General features: G+C 53.5%; 1 protein-coding gene across 3 annotated transcripts in view; it reads left to right on the forward strand.

Moving 5' to 3' along the window:
• Trpv4 (transient receptor potential cation channel, subfamily V, member 4) overlaps nucleotides 1-18052 on the forward strand; it is a 36780-nt gene extending 18728 nt beyond the window's left edge. For 2 of the 3 annotated variants that reach the window (XM_005396446.2, XM_005396447.2), the window contains exons 3-16: nucleotides 126-298; nucleotides 3688-3840; nucleotides 4646-4786; nucleotides 5790-6088; nucleotides 7810-7989; nucleotides 9343-9501; nucleotides 9784-9876; nucleotides 10139-10212; nucleotides 11068-11233; nucleotides 11466-11532; nucleotides 12761-13077; nucleotides 14552-14679; nucleotides 16801-16922; nucleotides 17435-18052. In XM_005396446.2, coding sequence (XP_005396503.2) covers nucleotides 126-298; nucleotides 3688-3840; nucleotides 4646-4786; nucleotides 5790-6088; nucleotides 7810-7989; nucleotides 9343-9501; nucleotides 9784-9876; nucleotides 10139-10212; nucleotides 11068-11233; nucleotides 11466-11532; nucleotides 12761-13077; nucleotides 14552-14679; nucleotides 16801-16922; nucleotides 17435-17592 — 2230 coding nt within the window. In that variant the 3' untranslated portion in view covers nucleotides 17593-18052. Of the gene's footprint in view, nucleotides 1-125; nucleotides 299-3687; nucleotides 3841-4645; nucleotides 4787-5789; nucleotides 6089-7809; nucleotides 7990-9342; nucleotides 9502-9783; nucleotides 9877-10138; nucleotides 10213-11067; nucleotides 11234-11465; nucleotides 11533-12760; nucleotides 13078-14493; nucleotides 14680-16800; nucleotides 16923-17434 lie in introns of those variants that run through there. The other variant, XM_013520488.1, reaches the window with a different exon arrangement.
• Nucleotides 18053-20888: the final 2836 nt, after the last annotated feature.

Genomic DNA, 20888 nt, shown 5'->3' on the forward strand with positions numbered 1-20888 from the left:
TTTTTTGGTTTTTCTCTGGTACCGGGAACCGAACTCACGACCTTGCGCTTGCCAGGCAGGCGCTTTTGCCGCTGAGCTAAATCCCCAGCCCCGCCTGCATCACCCTTCTTCCCCACTCCCTCCAGGAAGCAGCCGCAGAGCCCCAAAGCTCCTGCACCCCAGCCGCCCCCCATCCTTAAAGTCTTCAACCGGCCCATCCTCTTTGACATCGTGTCCCGGGGCTCCACTGCCGACCTGGACGGGCTGCTCCCCTTCTTGCTGACCCACAAGAAGCGCCTGACTGACGAGGAGTTCCGGGGTGAGCCACTCAGGTGGGCGTAGCTGGGCTTGGCACTGGGGACTCCATTTCCCCTCAGCACCTCCCCGTGGGTCGGCGGGCTCCAGATGAACGCTGCATAGGGAGTCTGGCCCTGTGTGTCCCTTGCCATGTTGCTTAACTCCTCTGGTCCTTCGCTAGCTCCACTGATTCCTTCTGCCCTTTGGAAAAGGTCAGTGTCGTAGGTAAGCAGAGTCTATGCGCATGGGTTCAAATCCCATGTTCACCACTTAAGGGGCACGTGATTCCTCTGCACTTTGCTATCCACATCTGTAAACTGGGGAGTAACAGCAGCACGGTCCTGGCCTCCGAGGAGAGATGGCTCGGTAAAGTGCCAAGCACCAGACAGCTGGGGTCCTCTCTGAGGAGGGTAGAGGGGTGATCCGGGCATCTGACTGTGATTCCGCCTCAACTGTTGGGCAACCCCCCGCCCCGTCCCAATCCTGGGCATCCCTGCTCGGAATGAAACCCAGCTCACTTCCTGCAGCCCAGAGTCTGGCCTCCAGCCCTGTCCAGGCCCGTAGATGAGAGGGGGTGGCTGCAGGCCCTGTCCAGGTCGGCACCTCTTGTGCTGTGGACCCCGCCACCATGATCACGCGCTCAGATGATCCGTCCGGTAGTGCAGTGGACAGTATTGAAGCTGTGGCACCAGCGGCAGAGGGGCCTGTCTCAGGCTGGATCTATGGAAGCTTCAGGCCGTTTTTTTGAGACTTTAATTACTCTAAGTAAACTAAATGCAAGAACAAGGGAATAGAGTCCATGGGTCAATTCCCACACAAACATTTACCAGTCTGATTCTTAACAGGAAAACAATACCATGCAGTGTCTTTGTGTCCACCAGTAGAGAATGACTAGATTTATGTTCACTTGTACTGGGTACGGTGGTACACTCCGGGAGGCGGAGGCAGGAGGATCGCAAGTTCAAACCCAGCCTGGGCCACTTAATGACTTAGCAAGACTGCTTCAAAGAAAACAAAAGGGGCAGGGAGCACTGGTCATATAGCTTAGTGCAAAGGCCCTGGGTTCAATTCCCAGTACCAGGAAATAATTCATTTATGGTGTCAGGTCATACAAGGAAGCCTTGTTTGGGGGCAGAAGCTTGGAGTTGGGGGAGATCGAGGACCTCTTGCTACCTCCAAATATCTCGGTGGCGGAACGAGTAATCTCACTGGGAAATAAGCTGCATCTAAGTCCTGCCAAGGCCCCTCCTGGCGCATCCCATTTGTCTGGTGAAGCCGCGGCTTGCCGAGGCTTCTGCCTTCTGAGTTTAACACTGAGCCCAGGGCTCTTCGCTTAGCCTGGGAACTCCAGACAGCTGTGTGTCAGTGCATGAGCACAGGTGGGGGCCGGTCGCAAGGTCAGTGTGTGTGTGGAGGGGGCTACGGGGGGCTCACAATGCTAATTAAGCTGCAGTGTCTCTGGCTTGCAAAGGCCCCTTACAAAGTCCTGGGCCTAGTTTTGCTTTCATAATTATGTGTCTGATTCCGTAATCAGGGCCCCCAAATTGTACAAGCCTGAGGCTCCACTAAACCTGCATCCGCCCCAGCATTATTTATGACTAGAGGCCAATGAGCTCATCTGATTTTCAGGGGAGGCCAGAACCCCCTCCGCAAGTTTCACAATGTCCTATTTGGCAACTGTCAATTTAGAGTCCTTGGCTCCAGCAGCCCCTGTAGGCAAAGACACTCTGCCACCTGGTGGTCGGGCTCTGGAACTGCGTGTCTTGCTCCATCTCTGGGAAGTCTCTGCTCCTCATATCTGTCTCCTCCCAGGGCCCAGGCCTGTGTCTGAGGGTCCTGGAAGCCCAGACCCAGGGCCTAGTTCCACTTTGGGCTACCTGTGGTCTGGGGTTACCTGGGGTGCCCACATCTCTCATTTCTGCAACTGGTTATTGGGCACCCACTAAGTATCAGGCACTGTGCCAGACAGGGGGTGAACAGGAGCTGATGAGTGAAGCAGGTGTGACCCTGCCTTCAAGTCATTCACAGGCTGCTGGGTGAGCCTGCACCGACCAAACCACCACAGAAATAAACACACAGTCACAAACAGCAATGGCTGGCAACAAGAGGCTACACTGGAGGATTTGAGCTACTTGGGGAATCTGGGAGAACGATCTGGGGGAGGTGACACTTGAGCTGGGTCTCAATGAATTGCATTAACCTCGTGAGGAGTGTAGGGACAGCATGTGCAAAGGCCCTGCTCAGTTCAGAGGTGCACCTCTGAGATTGCCACTGGTAGGTGGAAAGTGGGTAAGGGAAGGCCAGAGAGCCCAGGAACTATTGGCTAATCAGTGACTATTGATTAATTCATAGACTTCTCATCATAGCTTCGATTTAACTAGAAAAGAAAGTGAGCAGAGAAATGGTGGCAGGCAGCCAGGAGCAAAGCCAGTGCTGGAACTGCTGGGTGGGTGACTGCACAGCTGACCCGGCCCCACACAGGGGTCTCCCCTGAGCCTGCTCCTGTGCCCTGAGTGTGATACTGCTGCAGGCCTGGTTCACATGGGAATGTTCTTTTCATTGACGCATTCTTTTGAGATAGAAATCAACTTCTGTGACCAGAAAAATAATTACAAGGGAAAGAAAATCACCAAAGGACACTGGCAAGCCTCAGTGAGAGGCGGCGAGGGCCCAGACTGCCAAGGCTACACTGACCTCATGCAAAGTCTGACAGGGGATAAAGGCCTTCAGGTTACTGCTGTGTCCTTGGGACCCCCAAGACTTGCTCCCAGCCTTCTATGGTAATTTTGTGTCCTCCACATTCAGCACACACTTTGGGGAACACTGCATCCTGCCTCCCCTCCAGGGGCACCAGTGTCATTGTTTGATGGAGAAAGGGGTTCTCTGTTCCAGCAGGTGGGCAGATACAGCCTAGGGTGTCTTGTTTTTTCAGAGGCTCACAGTCCCTCTTAAAGGCTCTGAAAAGTCTTGCAGTAAAAGAATAGATTTGACTTTGTAGTTTGTTCTCCTTTGTTTTGTTTTGTTGTATTTTGGGGGGACACTGAGAACTGAATTCAGGGCCGTGTGCAGGCCAGGCAAATGCTCTACCACTGAGCTGCACCCTCCGCTTGGGAGATTTTAACTTTGCATTCACATTTATTTGATTACAAAGCCCTTTAAAAAATTCCCTCAAATATGATTGATTAAAATATAGGTGGTGGCCTCCCATACTCCAAAGCATTTTTACTCTCATGAGTTTATGTGACCTCCTTCGCATCACAAGAGGCACATACAGTGACCCTGTGTCCCCACTAGACAGATGGGGCAACAGCCTGGAGAGGCAGTGTGACAGAGTCCCAGATCCAAGGCCTCTGACTCCCTGGCTGGCAGCCCAGGGCTAAGCCCACCTCATCCTGTATGTCTGTCCCCCAGAGCCATCCACAGGGAAAACCTGCCTGCCCAAGGCCCTGCTGAACCTGAGCAATGGCCGCAACGACACCATCCCTATGCTCCTGGACATTGCTGAGCGCACAGGCAACATGCGAGAGTTCATCAACTCACCCTTCCGAGACATCTACTACAGAGGTGGGGGCCCTGCGCAGGTGAAGAGGGTGCTTGGAGTAGTGGTGGAGGCCACAGCCTTGCTCATTTGACCCCCAAGAGCTTTGGTTTGGGCCTCAAGTGCTAACCTACCCAGGAAGGCACGTTTGTGAGTGGGTGGATGGATGGATGGATGGAGGAAGGGATAGAGGGATGGGTGGAGGGATGGATGGAGGGATGGAGGGATGAGGAATAACCACCCCTTCCACTCTGATGTTCTAAGTCTTGGAATCAGAGATTCCAAAACTTGGAGATGCAGTGAGCCTAGTGGTCTGAGCCTGGAACTCTGCACCTAAGAGGTGCTGGGATTGAACACGGAGGCTCTGTGGAAATGAGTCTGAGCCAGCAGCACTGGGGTAAAGGCACCAGGTGCCCAAGCTCTCTTGTTCTCGGTTCTGACAGTCTATGAATCAAACCTGGCCTTTTAGATTGCTTGATATTAACATTCAAAGTCGGTGAATTTTATATGCCAAGTTGAAAATTCTGTGCTTGGATTAAAGTAGCACATGTGTCTGAAAAATTCTGGCCACTGAGATCCCACAAATTGGATCGCCTTTGAACTTGAAATTCTGTTGCGACAATGCACATCCCTAGGGCTCCATGCACCCCAACTTCTGCATCCTGGGAAACATCTGAAGCCCCGGGTACCACCTTCTGATGTTGCTGTCCAAGACTCTGGCCTGCAGCCCCGTCCTGATTTTCATATTCTGTATCCGCTCATTACCCCCAAGCAAGCCTGGTGGGGTCTCTGTCAAGGGGGGCCCCTGTTTGACTGTCACCCCATTCCCAGGCCAGACCGCTCTGCACATTGCTATCGAGCGCCGCTGCAAACACTACGTGGAGCTCCTGGTGGCCCAGGGAGCTGATGTGCACGCCCAGGCCCGTGGACGCTTCTTCCAGCCGAAGGATGAGGGTGGCTACTTCTACTTTGGTGAGGAGGGGCTTTCTGGGGAGGAGGCCAGGGGAGTGCAGGGTGGGAGACGGGGGTGCAGTGAGTGTCCACAATCTGGGCAATCTGCAGACACTCAGAGCTGCACTGGCCACTGTCTTGCTTCTAAGAGGTGAGCCCTAGAGAGAGCTCAGGGTCAGGGCCTCAGCTTCCCCATCTGTACAGACAGGATTCTGGGAAGGTCCAGCATGCTGATGGAGTATCAGCACGTATTTTTCTTATCCTTTAGTCTGACTTAGGCTGGGAGCAACAGTCAAATGCCCAGGCCCAAACCCCACGAGTGTCACATGGTCACAGTGGGATGAATGAAATATTTCGGATGTTACCCCTGCTTAGGGGTACAGATTATGTGAGGCTCAGAGACAATGTCCCACAAAGAATTCCACCATCCGTCCTAGTAGTCCAGGCTCCCCCAGGCTCCAGATCACCCGGCTACGCCCCTGCACAGCCTTACTGAATGGCTACACCCGAAAATAGCCATGGCCCAGTAACCACGCCCACGAATAGCCATACCCTCCCAAATACCCATGCCCTCAAATAGCCGCATCGCGAATAGCCACGCCCCTAGTGGCAACACCCTGAAGAGCCGCGCCTATGGGTAGCAACATGCCCAAATACAACCTAGTTACCACGCCCTGAATAGCCACATTCAGGAATAGCCACGCCCCAAGTCACCGCTCCCTTGAACAGACACACCCTCAAATATTCATGCGTCCAGTATGTGTCCCAAATTGGCCACAGTGGGAATAGCCACATTTGGGCTGGCCACACCCCAGATCGCCACGCCCCCGAGCCCCCAGGCCCCCCAATACTCCTGGCCCTGACCCCCAGTGGCCACGCCCACCTCCCAGCGGGGCAGGACTGTGGTCGCGGGGGAAGGGCGCGTTCACGCGGCTGTAGGAGCCACGCGCAAAGTCAGATGCACATGCCGAGGCGTCCCTCCGCCCGGGGCCGCTCACTGCCATCCCCGCCTCGCTGCCCACAGGAGAGCTGCCGCTGTCGCTGGCCGCCTGCACCAACCAGCCGCACATCGTCAACTACCTGACCGAGAACCCGCACAAGAAGGCCGACATGCGGCGGCAGGACTCGCGCGGCAACACCGTGCTGCACGCGCTGGTGGCCATCGCCGACAACACCCGCGAGAACACCAAGTTCGTCACCAAGATGTACGACCTGCTGCTGCTCAAGTGCGCCCGCCTCTTCCCCGACAGCAACCTGGAGGCCGTGCTCAACAACGACGGCCTCTCGCCGCTCATGATGGCCGCCAAGACCGGCAAGATTGGAGTGAGTGGGGCCCGGCCTGTGCGCGAGCACGCACACGCACACGCACGCACGCATGCGCACAAGCACGCGCTCGCTCCAAGCTGCTGCTGGCCGTCATTGTTAATACATGTACCCACCTTCCAGTTTGCCAGTCCCGGTGTGCGAGTGTCTTAACTCAAGAATCTGCTATGGCTCCCTAGTGTCCTGCCAAGCTGTTTAGCTTCATCCCGGAGCCTGTCACTGGGGCTCACCCTCTGTTCCATTGGCCATTGGTATAAAAGGGAAGCCCAGGGTCCCAGCTCTGTCCTCCCAGCTCCTAACCTGCGGAGTAACCTGACACAATGCATCCCCTCTCTGAGCCTCACACTACGGGACTTAGAACGTTTTCTGTCTCAGCACTGCCGTGGACAGGATGGTTCTTTGCTGTGGGGGAGCCCTGTGCATTATAGGAAGTTTAGCTGCGTCCCTTGCCCACCCAGCCCTTTTTTTTTATTGGTACTGAGAGTTAAACTCAGGGCCTTGCTCTTGCCAGGCAAGCGCTTGTGCCGCTCAGCTACATCCCCAGCCCTCCTGCCCTTGATAGACAGGCTGTCCCTTTCACACTTGTGACTGCCAAAAATCTCTGCAGACATTGCCAAATTGCCATTGCCCTGACTGGGAGCCAAGCCCAGAGCACAACTGGTTTGGGCCCGGCTCTGCGTCTTCCCTGCATGTGGCGGCAGGCCTTGGATCTCCCTTTTCTGGGCCTGAGTTTCCTTGTCTATAAAATGGGGCAAATAGTAGTGCCCTTGGTATAGTGTTACTGTCACAATTAAAGATCTTAAGAAGAGCTCAGGTAGTAAGTGCTCAGTAAGTGGTAGGGCTATGACTCCATTAAAAAAGATAGCAGAATTTTGCTGGGTATGATGTCACATGGTTGTAATCCCAGCACTCTTGGAGACTGAGGCAAAAGGATCACAAATCTGGGCCCAGCCTGGGCAAATTAATGACTTTAGTGAGACCCTATCTCCAAAAGAAAAAAGAAAAAAAATATATTTTAAAAAAAAATTGCCAGGCATGGTAGTGCAAGAGGATTTTTTTTTTTTTTTTGGTACTGGGAATCAAACTCAGGACCTTGCGCTTATCAAGCAGGTGTTGTGCTGCTGAGCTACATCCTCTGCTAAACAAGAGGATCTTGAGTTTGTACAAGCTTGAGGCTGGGCAGCATGGTGAGAATTAGTCTCAAGGAAAAAAGTGTATGTGTGTGTGTGTGTGTTATGTATATGTTTAGCAAAAGCTACTAAGATCACAGTTCAACTAGAGTGCAGGGGTGGGAGGGAAGGCCTGTGTTTAAAGTTTAACTTTGTCCTATAAAGACAGTAGTGATGGTGCTAGGATCGTTATGGTCAGGATTCATGTGTTAGTAAGACTGAGTCGTTGCTATTTAACGAGGAAGGTCCTCCTCGGCTCGAGGATGGGTAAGCCTTGCCCAGGTGGGGCCCCCTGGCGTGTGGCCTCAGGGAACACCCTTTGTGCCTTGGTGGCTTCTTTTCCTCATCTATAAACCAAGATGGTAAGAATAAGAATGGAACAAGATGGCTCAAGATCCGGGAAGCAGGGGTGCTCGGTGGTTTCCCTGTACTCTGTCCTACCCTCTGGGGAACAGCCACTTGACAAGCTGGACCCGCCATGGGCTCCATCCCCTGTGAGGGGCTGAGTGGCAGTCTCCCCAGGGCCCTGTAACCCTCCCCTTGCCCATGCAGATCTTTCAGCACATCATCCGCCGGGAGGTGACAGATGAGGACACGCGGCACCTGTCCCGCAAGTTCAAGGACTGGGCCTACGGACCAGTGTATTCCTCGCTCTACGACCTCTCCTCCCTGGACACGTGTGGGGAAGAGGCCTCTGTGCTAGAGATCCTGGTGTACAACAGCAAGATCGAGGTGGGCATCAGGGCAGGGTGGGCATGGGGAAGGAGGGGTGCAGTGGGAGCCCGGACTGGGCTGGTGAGACTCAAGAATCCATACCTCTGTGGCCCCCAGCCTGGGTCTGGGAGCTGAATGCAAGGGAAAGTACCATCTAAGTGTCCAGGAGGTGTCTGCTGGCCCCTAAGGAAAGAAGCAGGGCTCGTGAGAGGACGGGCTTGGGGTGCACAGTGGGCTTGACCGGAATCTTGGCTGTGTCGTTTTATGTGCCGTGACTCAGGATAACTTGTCCTTCCCGAGTCTCAGCGTCCCAGTTTGTAACCCAGGGAGAAGGATAATGTCTATCCCACAGAGCTGTTGGGAGGGCCAGATGAGTTCATTTTAGAACGCAGTATAGACACTATATGTCAGCTATTATCATTAGTGGTCATTACATGAAGTTTCCAAAGCCCTTCTCTTTCACTTAGTGTTTGGAGAACATCGTTCTGCACCATTACTCTTCCGCAATACCAATGCTGCATGTAAATAAATGCACCACACGCTAATGACCCGTTCCTCTGCTGTCGGTCGTTTGGGTCTGTTTCTGCCTTTAACTATGAGGAATACGCTACACAAGCATCTTTATGGCTTCACTGTCACACAGATCCACAGTTATGAAGAAATTCAAGTCATTAGAGATATTGGATGCGGCACAAATGAGGCAGCAAATGCTGGGGAGTGGGCAGGGGTGGGCTCTCTTCCAGCCCTATTTTGTGGCTTATGGCTCTGTAAGCTCGACTTTCCTCACAAGACCCCTTCCTTGAAATGAGTGACCTACTTGATTCAGTTTGCAGATTTAGTTTATCATCTCTTGTACATACTCGGATTGATTGGTACAGTCTACCCAGGGAACTGTACAGAGCACTATTGTGCAAGGCTCAATTACTGATGTCTGGCCTGGATCAGAATTGGAGAACTGGGATGATTTAATTATTTACTACATCTGAGCTAAATTTCTGTCTTGGATCATCAGAACTTCTGAGGATGGAGCCCAGGCATTTATATTTTTAGCCAAGAACTCAGTACTGTTTACAGGTTGGAATTTGGGAACCATGAGAGGATAGATGTTCCTTAAGGAGCTTTCCAGCTCTGGTTCTCTTCTAGAACAAGTGGGACGGTAAGTTGAGGCAGAATTGGACAGAGCTTTGAATGATGAGCCTGGGAGTTTGGAGTGCTGAGAGCCCATCCAGTCCCCTGCACATCCTGGGGTATGGCTGGAGAGTGGATTAAGGAAGGGAGTGCCCTGGGGATGGAGAGCGGGGAAGGCACATCAGAGTCAGCCGGTCTGGATCCCCAACATCGGGAAGGCGGCCCGACCCCCTTGTCTCACAGAACCGCCATGAGATGCTGGCGGTGGAGCCCATCAACGAGCTGCTGCGGGACAAGTGGCGGAAGTTCGGGGCTGTCTCCTTCTACATCAACGTGGTCTCCTATCTGTGTGCCATGGTCATCTTCACCCTCACTGCCTACTACCAGCCGCTGGAGGGCACTGTGAGTGCTTGGAGCTGGGGGGAGCAGGGCTGGCACTGGGCCGGGCCTCTTAGGCCTGGGACACAGCTAGGTCCTCCCGGGTCCCCAGTGGGAAGGAATGGAGAAGCCCTAGAGACAGGTTGAGGGGGTCCACCAATGTCCAGGGTGGCTCTGGGAGGAGATCCTGGAGGAAGGTAACAAGGGGGAAGGCTTCACAGGATCCAGATGTTTGTAGCATTGGGCTACATGGATCCAAGGGCAGATGCTGGAGGGGCAGATGAAGACCTTGTGCCCACTCCGCAGCCACCCTACCCTTACCGCACCACGGTGGACTACCTGAGGCTGGCGGGCGAGGTCATCACGCTCTTCACAGGCGTGCTGTTCTTCTTCACCAACGTGAGTGCGCGGCCCCGATGCCACCCACCCTTCCTGCCCCTTCTCCTCTCCTCCAAGTCGCCCCTCCTCTCCCTCTGCGTATTCGCCCCTTTTCTCCTCCCACCTCCTGTTTGCCTTCTCTGCTCGTTCCTCTCTTCTCAACAAGAGCCCATTGTCTCTGTCTCCTATTCTGCCTCCCTCGCTTCTGTTCCTTCCTCTTTCTCTCCTCTCCTCTGTCCTCCTCCTGGTTCCACCCCTGTCACCACCTGCTCTCCTCTTCCAGATCAAAGACTTGTTCATGAAGAAATGTCCCGGAGTGAACTCTCTCTTCATTGACGGCTCCTTCCAGCTGCTCTAGTGAGTGGAGGCCCCTGGGCCGGCAGCTTCTCGGTGAGGGTGGTGGGGTTGCACCGGTCATCCAGTTTGGGGGTGAAGTGACTTCATGAGGAGTGGCAAGTCAAAGTCAGGGCAAGGCCAACATGTGATGAAGAGATACTGTACTCTGTTTGCTAGGGAGTTAGCATATATACCGAGGTAAGAATAATTTTAATCTCTTGTGTTGGCAATTGATTGCTAATGTCTACCTACAGTGCCATGTTAGAATTTTTTTTTTTTAATTTTTCAGTATTAGGAGATGGAACCAAGGACCTTTGCACTGACCTCAATTCCCAGCCCCCCCCCTTTTTTTTTTGAGACAGGATCTATGTTGCCCAGGCTGGGCTTGAACTTTTGATCCTTCTCCCTCAGCCTACTAGAGTGTTGGGATCATGTTTGAAAACTTGGAGCCTGTATTTGTGTTTCGTGGGAAAGACAGCTGTGATCGATTTATAATATCTGCTTGAGGCCTGGGACACCGGATGTGGGAGTTCCTGCATGTGTGCTACACCTTTTTCATTCCCTTTGGAATTACAAAACCCTAAAATTCATGTAGCCCCAAAGTTTCCACTGAACCTTTATGAAGCAATCCAAGGGGCATCACTTTGGGGTCTTGTAGGCCTTGGGCCTACAAGTACAACTAGATTGCTCTTTAATTAGTTATGTGTTCTGGCTAACGGAAGGCTGAGGAGCCCAGTTAGTACACTTCGATTTTCTTCTGGTGCAGAAGCAGAGGGACATCCTGGTACCCTAGAGGGCTTGGGCCATGTCTCCCTCTCCAGGGTCTTATTGTCCCCCGTCCCCTCTGGCCCTCCTGTGGTCTCTGCTGCCCTGTAGCTTCATCTACTCTGTGCTGGTGATCGTCTCTGCGGCCCTCTACCTGGCTGGGATCGAGGCCTACCTGGCTGTGATGGTCTTTGCCCTGGTCCTGGGCTGGATGAACGCCCTGTACTTCACGCGAGGGCTGAAGCTGACCGGGACCTACAGTATCATGATCCAGAAGGTATAGGCAGGGGAACCTCTGGACTTGGGTCTCCTTGGAGGGAGCCACACACACTGCGTGCACATCTTAGGTGCCTGCAGACCAGAGATGTGGGGTGCAGTGGGCAGCAGGCATGTCTGGGCTTGGGGGAGGGACAAGGCTGGAGCTGGCCCGGTTGGGATGGAAGAAGGGGCAAGTGAGAAACGGTGTGTCTCCTCTTTGCCTCCACGGTCCCACCCACTGGGGGCTTTAGATCCTCTTCAAAGACCTTTTCCGCTTCCTGCTCGTCTACTTGCTCTTCATGATCGGCTATGCTTCAGGTGAGCCCCGCGTGTCTAGGTGGCCTGGGGAGCGGGAGGGCGTGGCGGTGGGCCTGGGGCAACGCCTGGAACAGCTGCCAACCTGGATTAAGGACCACAGGTGGCACTGGTTGAGCTCTCCCTGTGCCAGGCCCTGGGCTGAGTATGCTACCATCCCTGCCTTGTCCTGTCCTCCCAGCAAGCCTTTATCGTTACCTTTTAGAGAATAAGAACAGAGAGGCTTAGCAAGGTCCAATACGTTGCCCAACTTCAAAAGCTGGCCGTTGGTAAAAGTGGCCTATTAGCTATTTCTGCAAGGCAAGTCATGCAAAAGTTAGTGTCTTAAAACAATCATTCATTAATTAAATTATTTATTTTTGCAATCCTGGGGATTGAACCCAGAGGGCCTTTAGACTGAGCTACATCCCCCCAGCCCTTTTTCTATCTTTTATTCTGAGACAAGATCTTGCTAAATTGTCCAGTTTGGGCTCAAACTTGTGATCCTCTTGTCTCAGCCTCTTAGAATAGGGCTATAGGTGTGTGTTAGTAGGCTGGGCATTTTGGGGGCTTTTTGCTGTGTAGTGTAGGCCAGCCCTGAATTTGTTATGCAGTCTAGGCTGGCCTCAAACTCACGGTCCTCCTGCCCAAGCCTTGCAGAGTGCTGGCATTATAGGCACATGCCACCGTGCCCAGCTCACCTCCGTTTTTTTTGCTTATGAGTCTCTAGGTCAGCCGGGTGGTCTGGAAGGTGTCACCCTTCCTGACACATTGACCCAGGCTGGGTGTGGCAGATTTCAACAGCTTCTGCGTCGAGTGGTCAGTGGGAGTGGGTGGTCTGCTGTCAATGCCCCGTATCCAAAGGGGAGTGGCCAGCTCAGGCTGGTCCAGCCACTTTCACATCTGGGCAAGTTCATTGAGGGACAGTACTGTTGACATTTGGGGCCAGATAATTCTTGTGGTGGGGGCTGCCCTGTGCACTGCAGGGTACTGAGCGGCAGCCTAGCCTGTACCCTCTCAATGCCAGAACCAACCCTCCCTAGTTGTAATAACAAGTTGTGTCTCTATAACTCTCCCTGGCTTCAGAATGAGGAAGACCCAATTTAACTTGGCTTGGCTTACCTGCTGGGTGACCTGGGGCTGGGGCTGCCCCCCTCAGGCCTCAGCTTTTCCTCCATCAAATGGGAATATTCCCACCCCGCCTCCCAACTCCTGTCCTCCCGCTCAGCGAAGCCACCCGTTCCTCCCGCAGCCCTGGTTTCCCTCCTGAACCCGTGCGCCAACATGAAGGTGTGCAACGAGGATCAGACCAACTGCACGGTGCCCACGTACCCCTCGTGCCGCGACAGCGACACCTTCAGCACCTTCCTCCTGGACCTCTTCAAGCTGACCATCGGCATGGGCGACCTGGAGATGCTGAGCAGCACCAAGTACCCCGTGGTCTTCATCATCCTGCTCGTCACCTACATCATCCTCACCTTCGTGCTTCTGCTCAACATGCTCATTGCCCTCATGGGGGAGACGGTGGGCCAGGTCTCCAAGGAGAGCAAGCACATCTGGAAGCTGCAGGTAAGGCCAGGACCCCCAACCCTTCCAAGGCAGGGGAGCTGGGGAGATGCCTCAGCCTTCCACTCAAGTCCTGCAGCACCTCATTCTGCCTCCACTTCCTTGTCTGTGAAATGGGCAGCCAAGGCTGCTGCCTACATCCAGGGCTGCCTGATAAATTTTACAGAGGCTCCTGGCCCGGCTCAGGGGACCCACTTGGCTCCATGCAGCGTGACTGAGTGACTTCTGCTGGCACAACAAGTGCTTAGAGAGTATCTAAATCCGTTTGCTGTTCCTATAACCAAATACTTGAGACTAGGTAATTTATAAGGAGTAGAAGTTTATCTGGCTTGTGAACCACAGGCTGGAAGCTTAAGAGTGATGCCACATCTGGCCAGGGCCTCCTTGCTGTACCATAACATGGCAGAGGGGGTCCCACAGCGGGACAGAGCAAGCGTGCGAGCTCAGGTCTCTCTTCCCCTGCTTAGAAAGCCATTAATCCCATCGTGGGCCCCATCCCTGACCACAGCTAACCTTAATCACCACCCAGAGGCTGTGGAGCTGCATTACTGTGCCGGAGCATACTTGGGCACCGAGGGGCAGCCGTATAGAGGCTGGCTTCCTGGGCACAGGGTGCTGCTGCCTTTGCTTCCCAGAGTGCCAGGCATAGTTCTCAACCTGGGTATTTACTGTACATAGTGCCGCCACCAGACCTGGCACCCCAGTGCCCACGCTGACCTTGACCCAGTGCGTTTCAGGAAAGTGGCACAGGGGGAAACACCCAAGGTCATCTTTGTGGACCTGAACATGAGGGCAATGGCTTGGGGCTGCCTGTAAACTGTACCCGTACTGCGTACTGCCCCGGGCCTCAGTTTCCCTGCTGGGTATAGAACTCATGGCAGCCTATGGACTGGATCCATCCAACAAGGATTCAGTTTTTGCCCAGACCCACTCTATTTTTAAAATTTTTGTTTGTTTGTTTGTTTTTTGGTTTTTCTCTGGTACCGGGAACCAAACTCACGACCTTGCGCTTGCCAGGCAGGCGCTTTGCCACTGAGCTAAATCCCCAGCCCCTATTTTTAAAATTTTAATGTATAATTTAGTAATTCGTTTCATATAAAAGGCCAGATTTCTGGCCTTTTTTGTGACAAGTTGGATGCCCAGCCACGTTGGCCTGCCCTCCTGCCCGGCAGCCCTGTTCACGGGGGGCATTTGTTTCCTGGTGCCCCCCAGTCCCCAGCCCGCCCTCTTGACTCCCACACCGCATGGTGACTGAAGATGTGCCCGGGGCCTGGACGGTGGCCTCTCCGGATCTGGGTCCTGCTTCACTCTTTCCTTTGCTGCAGGTGGCGGGGTTTATGAAGCGTATTTCTAGGGTAATAGGAGCTGGAAAACGTGGTACTCTGCCCAGCCCGGCCCCCTGGCTCCTTTCTGTCACAGGGCTCTCGGCCTCTTCTGGGGAGGTCACCAACGCCCCGCCCTGTCTGCCTCCCCGCAGTGGGCCACCACCATCCTGGACATCGAGCGTTCCTTCCCCGTGTTCCTGAGGAAAGCCTTCCGCTCTGGAGAGATGGTGACGGTGGGCAAGAGCTCGGACGGCACCCCTGACCGCCGGTGGTGCTTCAGGTGAGGCGGCTCCGTAGGCTGCTCTCCCTGCCCTTCCAGCCCACCATAGCTTCCAGAGGCCCCAAGGGCCCTGTCATTCAGGGTGACCTTGGGAGAGCCAGTTTCCTGTCCCCGGCCTCCGTTTCTTCACCTGTGAAGTGGGCGTGCTGTTGCACCACCTCCGTGCCCAGCTGTGCCCTGGGTGGGTCGGCGTGCAACAAGTGCTTGGTCACTGCTGGATGCCCCCTGGGACTCGCGCAGCTCCTCTGCCCTCGCTCAGGGCAGCAGAGAGGACGGTGCGGGTCCCAGTGCATCGTGCTGCACCCACCAACCGCGGGCTTGGCTTTGGCGCTGTGGCTGGCGTGGGGACACAGAGGAACCTGCAGCTTCCGGGATTGGGACCTTAGCCTGCCTATGTGTGGGTGGCTCCGTGTTCCAGATGCACAGAGAGTGCCAGCTCCTCGGGGGAGCCCCTTGGTGGGTCTTTTTGTTTAAGGGGAATCATTCCTTGTAAAGACACTGCCAGCACAGAGTATAGGCATGATATGTGAAGTTGGCAAAACCAATTTTCTGATCTGTGAAGTGGGAACAATAACAGCAGCCATCAGTCAGACATGGTGCTGCACACCTGTAATCCCAGCTACTTGGGAGGCTGAGGCAGGAGGATTCCAAGTTCAAGGCCAGCTTGGGCAAAAAATAAATAAATAAATGAAAAGGGCTGGGGATGTAACTCAGTGTAAGGTCCTGGGTCCAGTCTCCTTACCATATAATAATTATAATAATGGCAACTACTTCCAAGTCAGCCAGTCAGAAACCAGACTGAAGGTCGGTCTGAATCCAGAGTTCAAATCTTAACTCTGCAACTTAGCAGCTTTGTCACCTTGGAAAAACAGCCTAACACATTTCTGTTCCTATAAAATGGGAACATCAAATGTGTCTTCCTTGCTGAGTCCTGACGTGTATCAACTGCTAAAAAAAAAAAAAAAAAAAGGAAAAATAAGAGAAATTGTTCGAAAAGTAACAAAAAATAATTTTAGAAAGTAAAAATTATATTGGGCCAATTTTACATGCCCAAGAAACTGTAACTTTACTTTACCAGTGGCAAGAAAGAGTGTGCCCAGCAGTGGAAGAATGGGTTAACACAATGTGGTACATCCATACACTAGAATGTTATTTGACCACAAAAAAGGACTGACACTGTAGTTGGTCATAGTGACGCATGCACATAACCCTAGCTACTTGAGAGGCTGAGGGAGGAGGATCGCAATTTAGCAACTTAAAGAGACTGTCTCAAGAAATTAAAAGAAGGTTGGGAATATAGTTCTGTGCAAAAGCCCTGGGTCCCCAGTATCACTACCACCAAAAAAAAAAAAAAAGAAGTTCTGCTTCCTGCTGCTGCAGGGATGAACCTCGAGAACATGAAGCTGAGGGAAAGAAGACACTTAGGGGTTGGGGATTTAGCTTAGCAGCAAAGCGCCTGCCTGGCAAGTGCAAGGTCGTGAGTTCAATTCCTAGTACCGGAAGAAAAACAAAAACAAAAAACAAAAAAAAAAAAAAAGAAAGAAGCCACTTATTCTATGAGTCCACTTGTAGGAACAGTCTGGCACAGGCTAACCTACAGAGACAGCAGAGTGCAGGCCACCGGGTGGGCGAGGGTCCGGGAGGGACTGTTCAGTGGGGGTAGAGGAGCTGTTTGGGCAATGGAAGGATGTTGGAAGTAGGAACAATGATTGTATAACATTATGAGAATACTTGATAGCACTGAGTTTGATACTTCAGCATGATTGAAATGAGCTGGGTGTGGTGGTGCGCCTCTGTAATCTCAGCACTCTGGGAGGCTGAGGCAGGAGGATTGCAAGTTTGAGCCCAGCCTGAGCAACTTTGCAAGACCCTGTCTCCAAAATGCTACATACTTACTTACATACACACATACAGCTGGGGGTGTAGCTCAGTGTGAAGGTCCTGGGTTCAATTCCTCGTACCACCCACCCCCCCAGAAAAAGGATCAGAATGACAAATTGTATTATGTGTATTTCACCATCGTAGAAACAGGAGGGAGGGGTGCTAGAGCAGCGCAGCGACCTCGGGACGGGGATGAGCCCTCTCTGTGGGGCTTCCCTGACCCTTGCTTTGCCCCGACAGGGTGGATGAGGTGAACTGGTCTCACTGGAACCAGAACTTGGGCATCATCAATGAGGACCCGGGCAAGAGCGATACCTACCAGTACTACGGCTTCTCGCACACCGTGGGCCGCCTCCGGAGGGGTGAGCGAGGTCGGGGGAGCAGGGCCCATCTGTCCCTGTCACGTGTTTGTTCTGAGCAGTCCTGTCCCCGTCCTGGGACTCGGTGTCCACGTTGTGGGATGGGGAGTGGGGTGGGCCAGCCGATGGGTGTCCGCGTCCGCTGCTGCTTGAATGCCTGGGCCGCCCCCTGGTGGCCTCACACTGGTCCTCCTGATGCTGTGACACAGCTGGTGTGGGGAGGCAGGACAGGGAGGGCAGATCCAGCCATCCCTGCGGTGGAGAAGTCCCTCTGTCATTCCACTGCACCTCGAGAGAGAGGACAGGGCGCTCAGCTCCCTGATCAGGGCTCGCATCCTGGTTCCTTACTGCGCTTCTGGGTAGGCATCTTGGCCTCCCTGAGCCCCACTTTCCAAGTCTGTGAAGTGGGCAGGAAGCCACCGCCCCGTTAGGTCTCCGGGGAGTGCCCGGCACTGGATGCGGGAGCCGCTCACCTGCTCCTCACCAGCCCTCATCCTCTCCCACCCACCGTCCAGATCGCTGGTCCTCCGTGGTGCCCCGCGTGGTGGAGCTGAACAAGAACTCCAGCCCGGACGAGGTGGTGGTGCCTCTGGACAACCTGGGGAACCCCAGCTGCGACGGCCACCAGCGGGGTTACGCCCCCAAGTGGAGGACTGAGGACGCCCCCCTCTAGGGCTGCAGAAGGCCCGGCCCCTTGCCCCGGCTTGTTTCTACTCCCCCTGCTGCACAAGCGGCTTCTCCCAGCGTCCCCATAGCTGCCTGCAACCCCCAGAGGCGAGGGCCCGCGGAGATGCTGGGGAGCCCCCAGGACCTTCTGGCCCCAAGCTCCCGCGCCGGTGCACCTGGGGATGGGCTCCCGGCCGCCTGTCTTACTCCCATGGAGTCACCTAAGCCACCAGGCCTCTGCCCGACCCCTGCCCTGCCTTTCTGTTATTTATTGCTCTGCTCTCAGGAAAGCGTGAACAAGCCCACCTGGGGCAGGTAGCACCCTCGGTGCCTTGCTGCGGCGCACAGGCCTGCGTGGACGAGATGGCGTCGCCGGGCGCCCGGCCTCGGGCCGGGCCGCACTTTCTGTGTGATCTGTGCGTTGCCATCCGCCGGTGCTCAATAAATGCTCACTCGTGGATGTTGGAGACGGTGGGGGTGAGGGTGTTGGTGACAGACACGGGGTGACCCCGGGGGTGTCCGGAGTGCTAGAAGGGCTGGTGGTGAGGGCGAGTGTGCGAATACGGCGCAGTGGTGCGGGCTGGGCTGGGGCGGTAGTGGTGGCGGTGGCCTAGGGCTGGGGCGGAGACCGCAGCAGCTGCAGAACAGGTGATGACGGCGGGAATGGGGAGGAGTGTTGCTGGTGAAGGGTGGTAACCTTCCTAGGGGACAGGGATGCCGCCTCCTCCTGCAGCCCCTGCAGCCCCTGCCCCGTCCTGCTTGAGCCGGGCCTCTGTCCTGCTTCCCAGAAGCTTGCTGGGAAAAGCTGGCCAGGAGGGGGCCCGGCTGCGGCCGCCGAGGGGGAAGGAGCGTGGGCTGGGGTCTGCGGCCAGGGTCCTCCCTGCCCCCGCGTTGGGCACAGGTGCTGATTTGGGAGATTTGCTTGAGATACTTTACCTTTCTTGGCCCGCATCCTCATCTGCGAGAAGGATGGAGACGGATCATAGGAAAAGCTGATGTCGGGAGGAAGCGGGGGCCGCCCCACCTTCCCCGAGCTGCCCCTGGTCCTGGTACACTGGGTCCGCAATGTCCTCCTCAGTACCCGGAGCAGGTCCTTGTCCCTTGTTGGGGGCGCAGAGCTGTTCTGATCAGACAGACATGGGGTAAACGCTGCGCCATCAGAATGGGGGTTTGTGGGGCAACTCTGGAGGCAGGCAGGTGTCTTTCCCTCAGCCTGGGCCTCCAGGGGGGACCGAGACTGACTGGCTGACCCCCGCAGGTCTGGGGCAGAGAGGGAACATACTGCTCTTTCCTCAGCTCTAGCTGAGGTGAATACACTCCTCTGCTCATTGAGCTGGGCTCTCCATGAAGTGGCTAGAAGAAAAGATGGCCGCCTGGGTCTGTCGCTCCTTGCAGACACGTACTGGTGACAAGGGGAGGCTTCTTTGCCTTAGGCAGGGATAGTGAAGGAGAAAATGGGCATATGAGGGCTGGTTCTGGAGAGCTTTGCATTTGAGGTCAAGAGCTGAAGCATAGTCTTGCCTCAGTTTCTTTAACCATAAAATGGGCACAGCCTTTGTGAAGATGGAGTGATTCGCTCGGCTTTCCAAAGAAGAGAGGACTGTGGTTGTAGTGTTCATATACAGTTTGTGATTTAGGGAACAAGTAACAGAAAACTTCCACTGGCTGAATGAAAAGGAATATTAATAACCTTAGTAGATCACAAATTAGGAAAGGCATCAAGGCTGGCTGGGGGTCCCTGATTCATTAATGGTCCAGTTCTGCCACTCAGTTATGTATGTGTTGGATTTCAACACCGTTGTCAGGTACTGTACTAAGGAACAAATGCTTGGGTGTGATGGTTTAGATTGGCTTCCCTCAAGGACACAAAATGGCATCTTAGATCCAGGCATCACATCCAAATCCAGTCACAATTAGAGGAAGAAGGAAGATGGCTCTTCTTATGTATCTTTTTTTAAGATTTATTTTTGTCTTTTTGAGACAGGGTCTCGCTGTGCAGTTCAGGCTGGCCTTGAGCTCACTTTGTAGCCCAGGGTGGCCTTGAACTTGCAACGATCCTCCTGCCTCAGTCTCCTGAGTGCTGGGATTACAGGCATGCACCACCATGCCCAGCAGAGTGGAGAGTTTTGATTTTGTGATTCCATAGGCCCCACAATGAGCCACAGCTGTTCTTAGAGACAGTGCTGAAGGCGGAGGGTGGACCTCTGAGAAAGGACCGCAGCAGAGGCTACTGGCTGCCTAGGCAATGTGGATTCCCCCATTCACTTCTCACAGAACCCAGATCTTGTTGGGGTCACTTCCTTCCTCCATATTACTATCTGCTTTTTAGGCTAATTCAATTGCTCCTACCTGTGTGGTGACTGACTGAAGCAGGAGACACATGACAGGATGATGGGCTATAAGAGGGGATGCAAGCTGAGGGACTTGTAGAAAATTTTTTTTCTACATAAAAAGATACATAAGGCCAGGTGTGGTGGCGTACTCCTGTAACCCCAGCACTCGGGAGGCTGAGGCAGGAGGGTCGTTGTGTGTTCAAGTCCAGCCTGGGCTACAAAGTGTGCTCAAGGCCAGCCTGAACTGCATAGCGAGACACTGTCTCAAAAAGAAAAAACAAAACAAAAACAACTATCCACTCAATGGGACTTGGTAACTTCTGCAGTCAAGTACTTAATTCATTTAAAACAGTTTTAAAATGATGAAGTAATTTTGGCTATGAATTCTCCTCTAAGTACACCTTTAGCCATGTGTTAACTATTTAAAATTTCTCAAGTCTTTGAGGTTTTCTGTTTGTTTTCATATTTTATTTTATTTTATTTTATTTTATTTTATTTTATTTATTTTATTTTATTTTTTGGTGCTGGGGATCAAACTCGGGGCCACACACCTACTAGGTCCAGTAAAATCTTGAAGATGACCTTTTCCATATTCTTCAAAGTTCAGAACATGTGCTGATGCCATGCCAAAATATTTTTAGCTGCCACGTTTGGAGACTGAATCAGTTTTAAAACATTTCTTTTCAATTCTCAGTACTTCCTGATGACGTCCAGGCCACACTTGGGTGCTTCTATTTCCTTTTCCAGAGCTGCAGCTGAATCCAGGGTCTGGCATAAACCAGGTGAACATCATGGAATCACAAAACCCACAACCCCAGCACCCCGGCCTCCTTTGTGGTACTGGGGACATTCGACTACTGAGCTATACTCTCAGCCCCACCTTTTACCTTTTCAATGTATTTGTAAAAAAAAATTTTTTTTTTTTTTTTTTTTTTTGCCTGTGGATGTTCTGTGTCTCTCTCTCTCTCTC

This window comes from Chinchilla lanigera, unplaced genomic scaffold (genome assembly GCF_000276665.1).
Source record: "Chinchilla lanigera isolate Chin_1 unplaced genomic scaffold, ChiLan1.0 scaffold00054, whole genome shotgun sequence".
In the NCBI taxonomy this organism is placed as follows: Eukaryota; Metazoa; Chordata; class Mammalia; order Rodentia; family Chinchillidae; genus Chinchilla; species Chinchilla lanigera.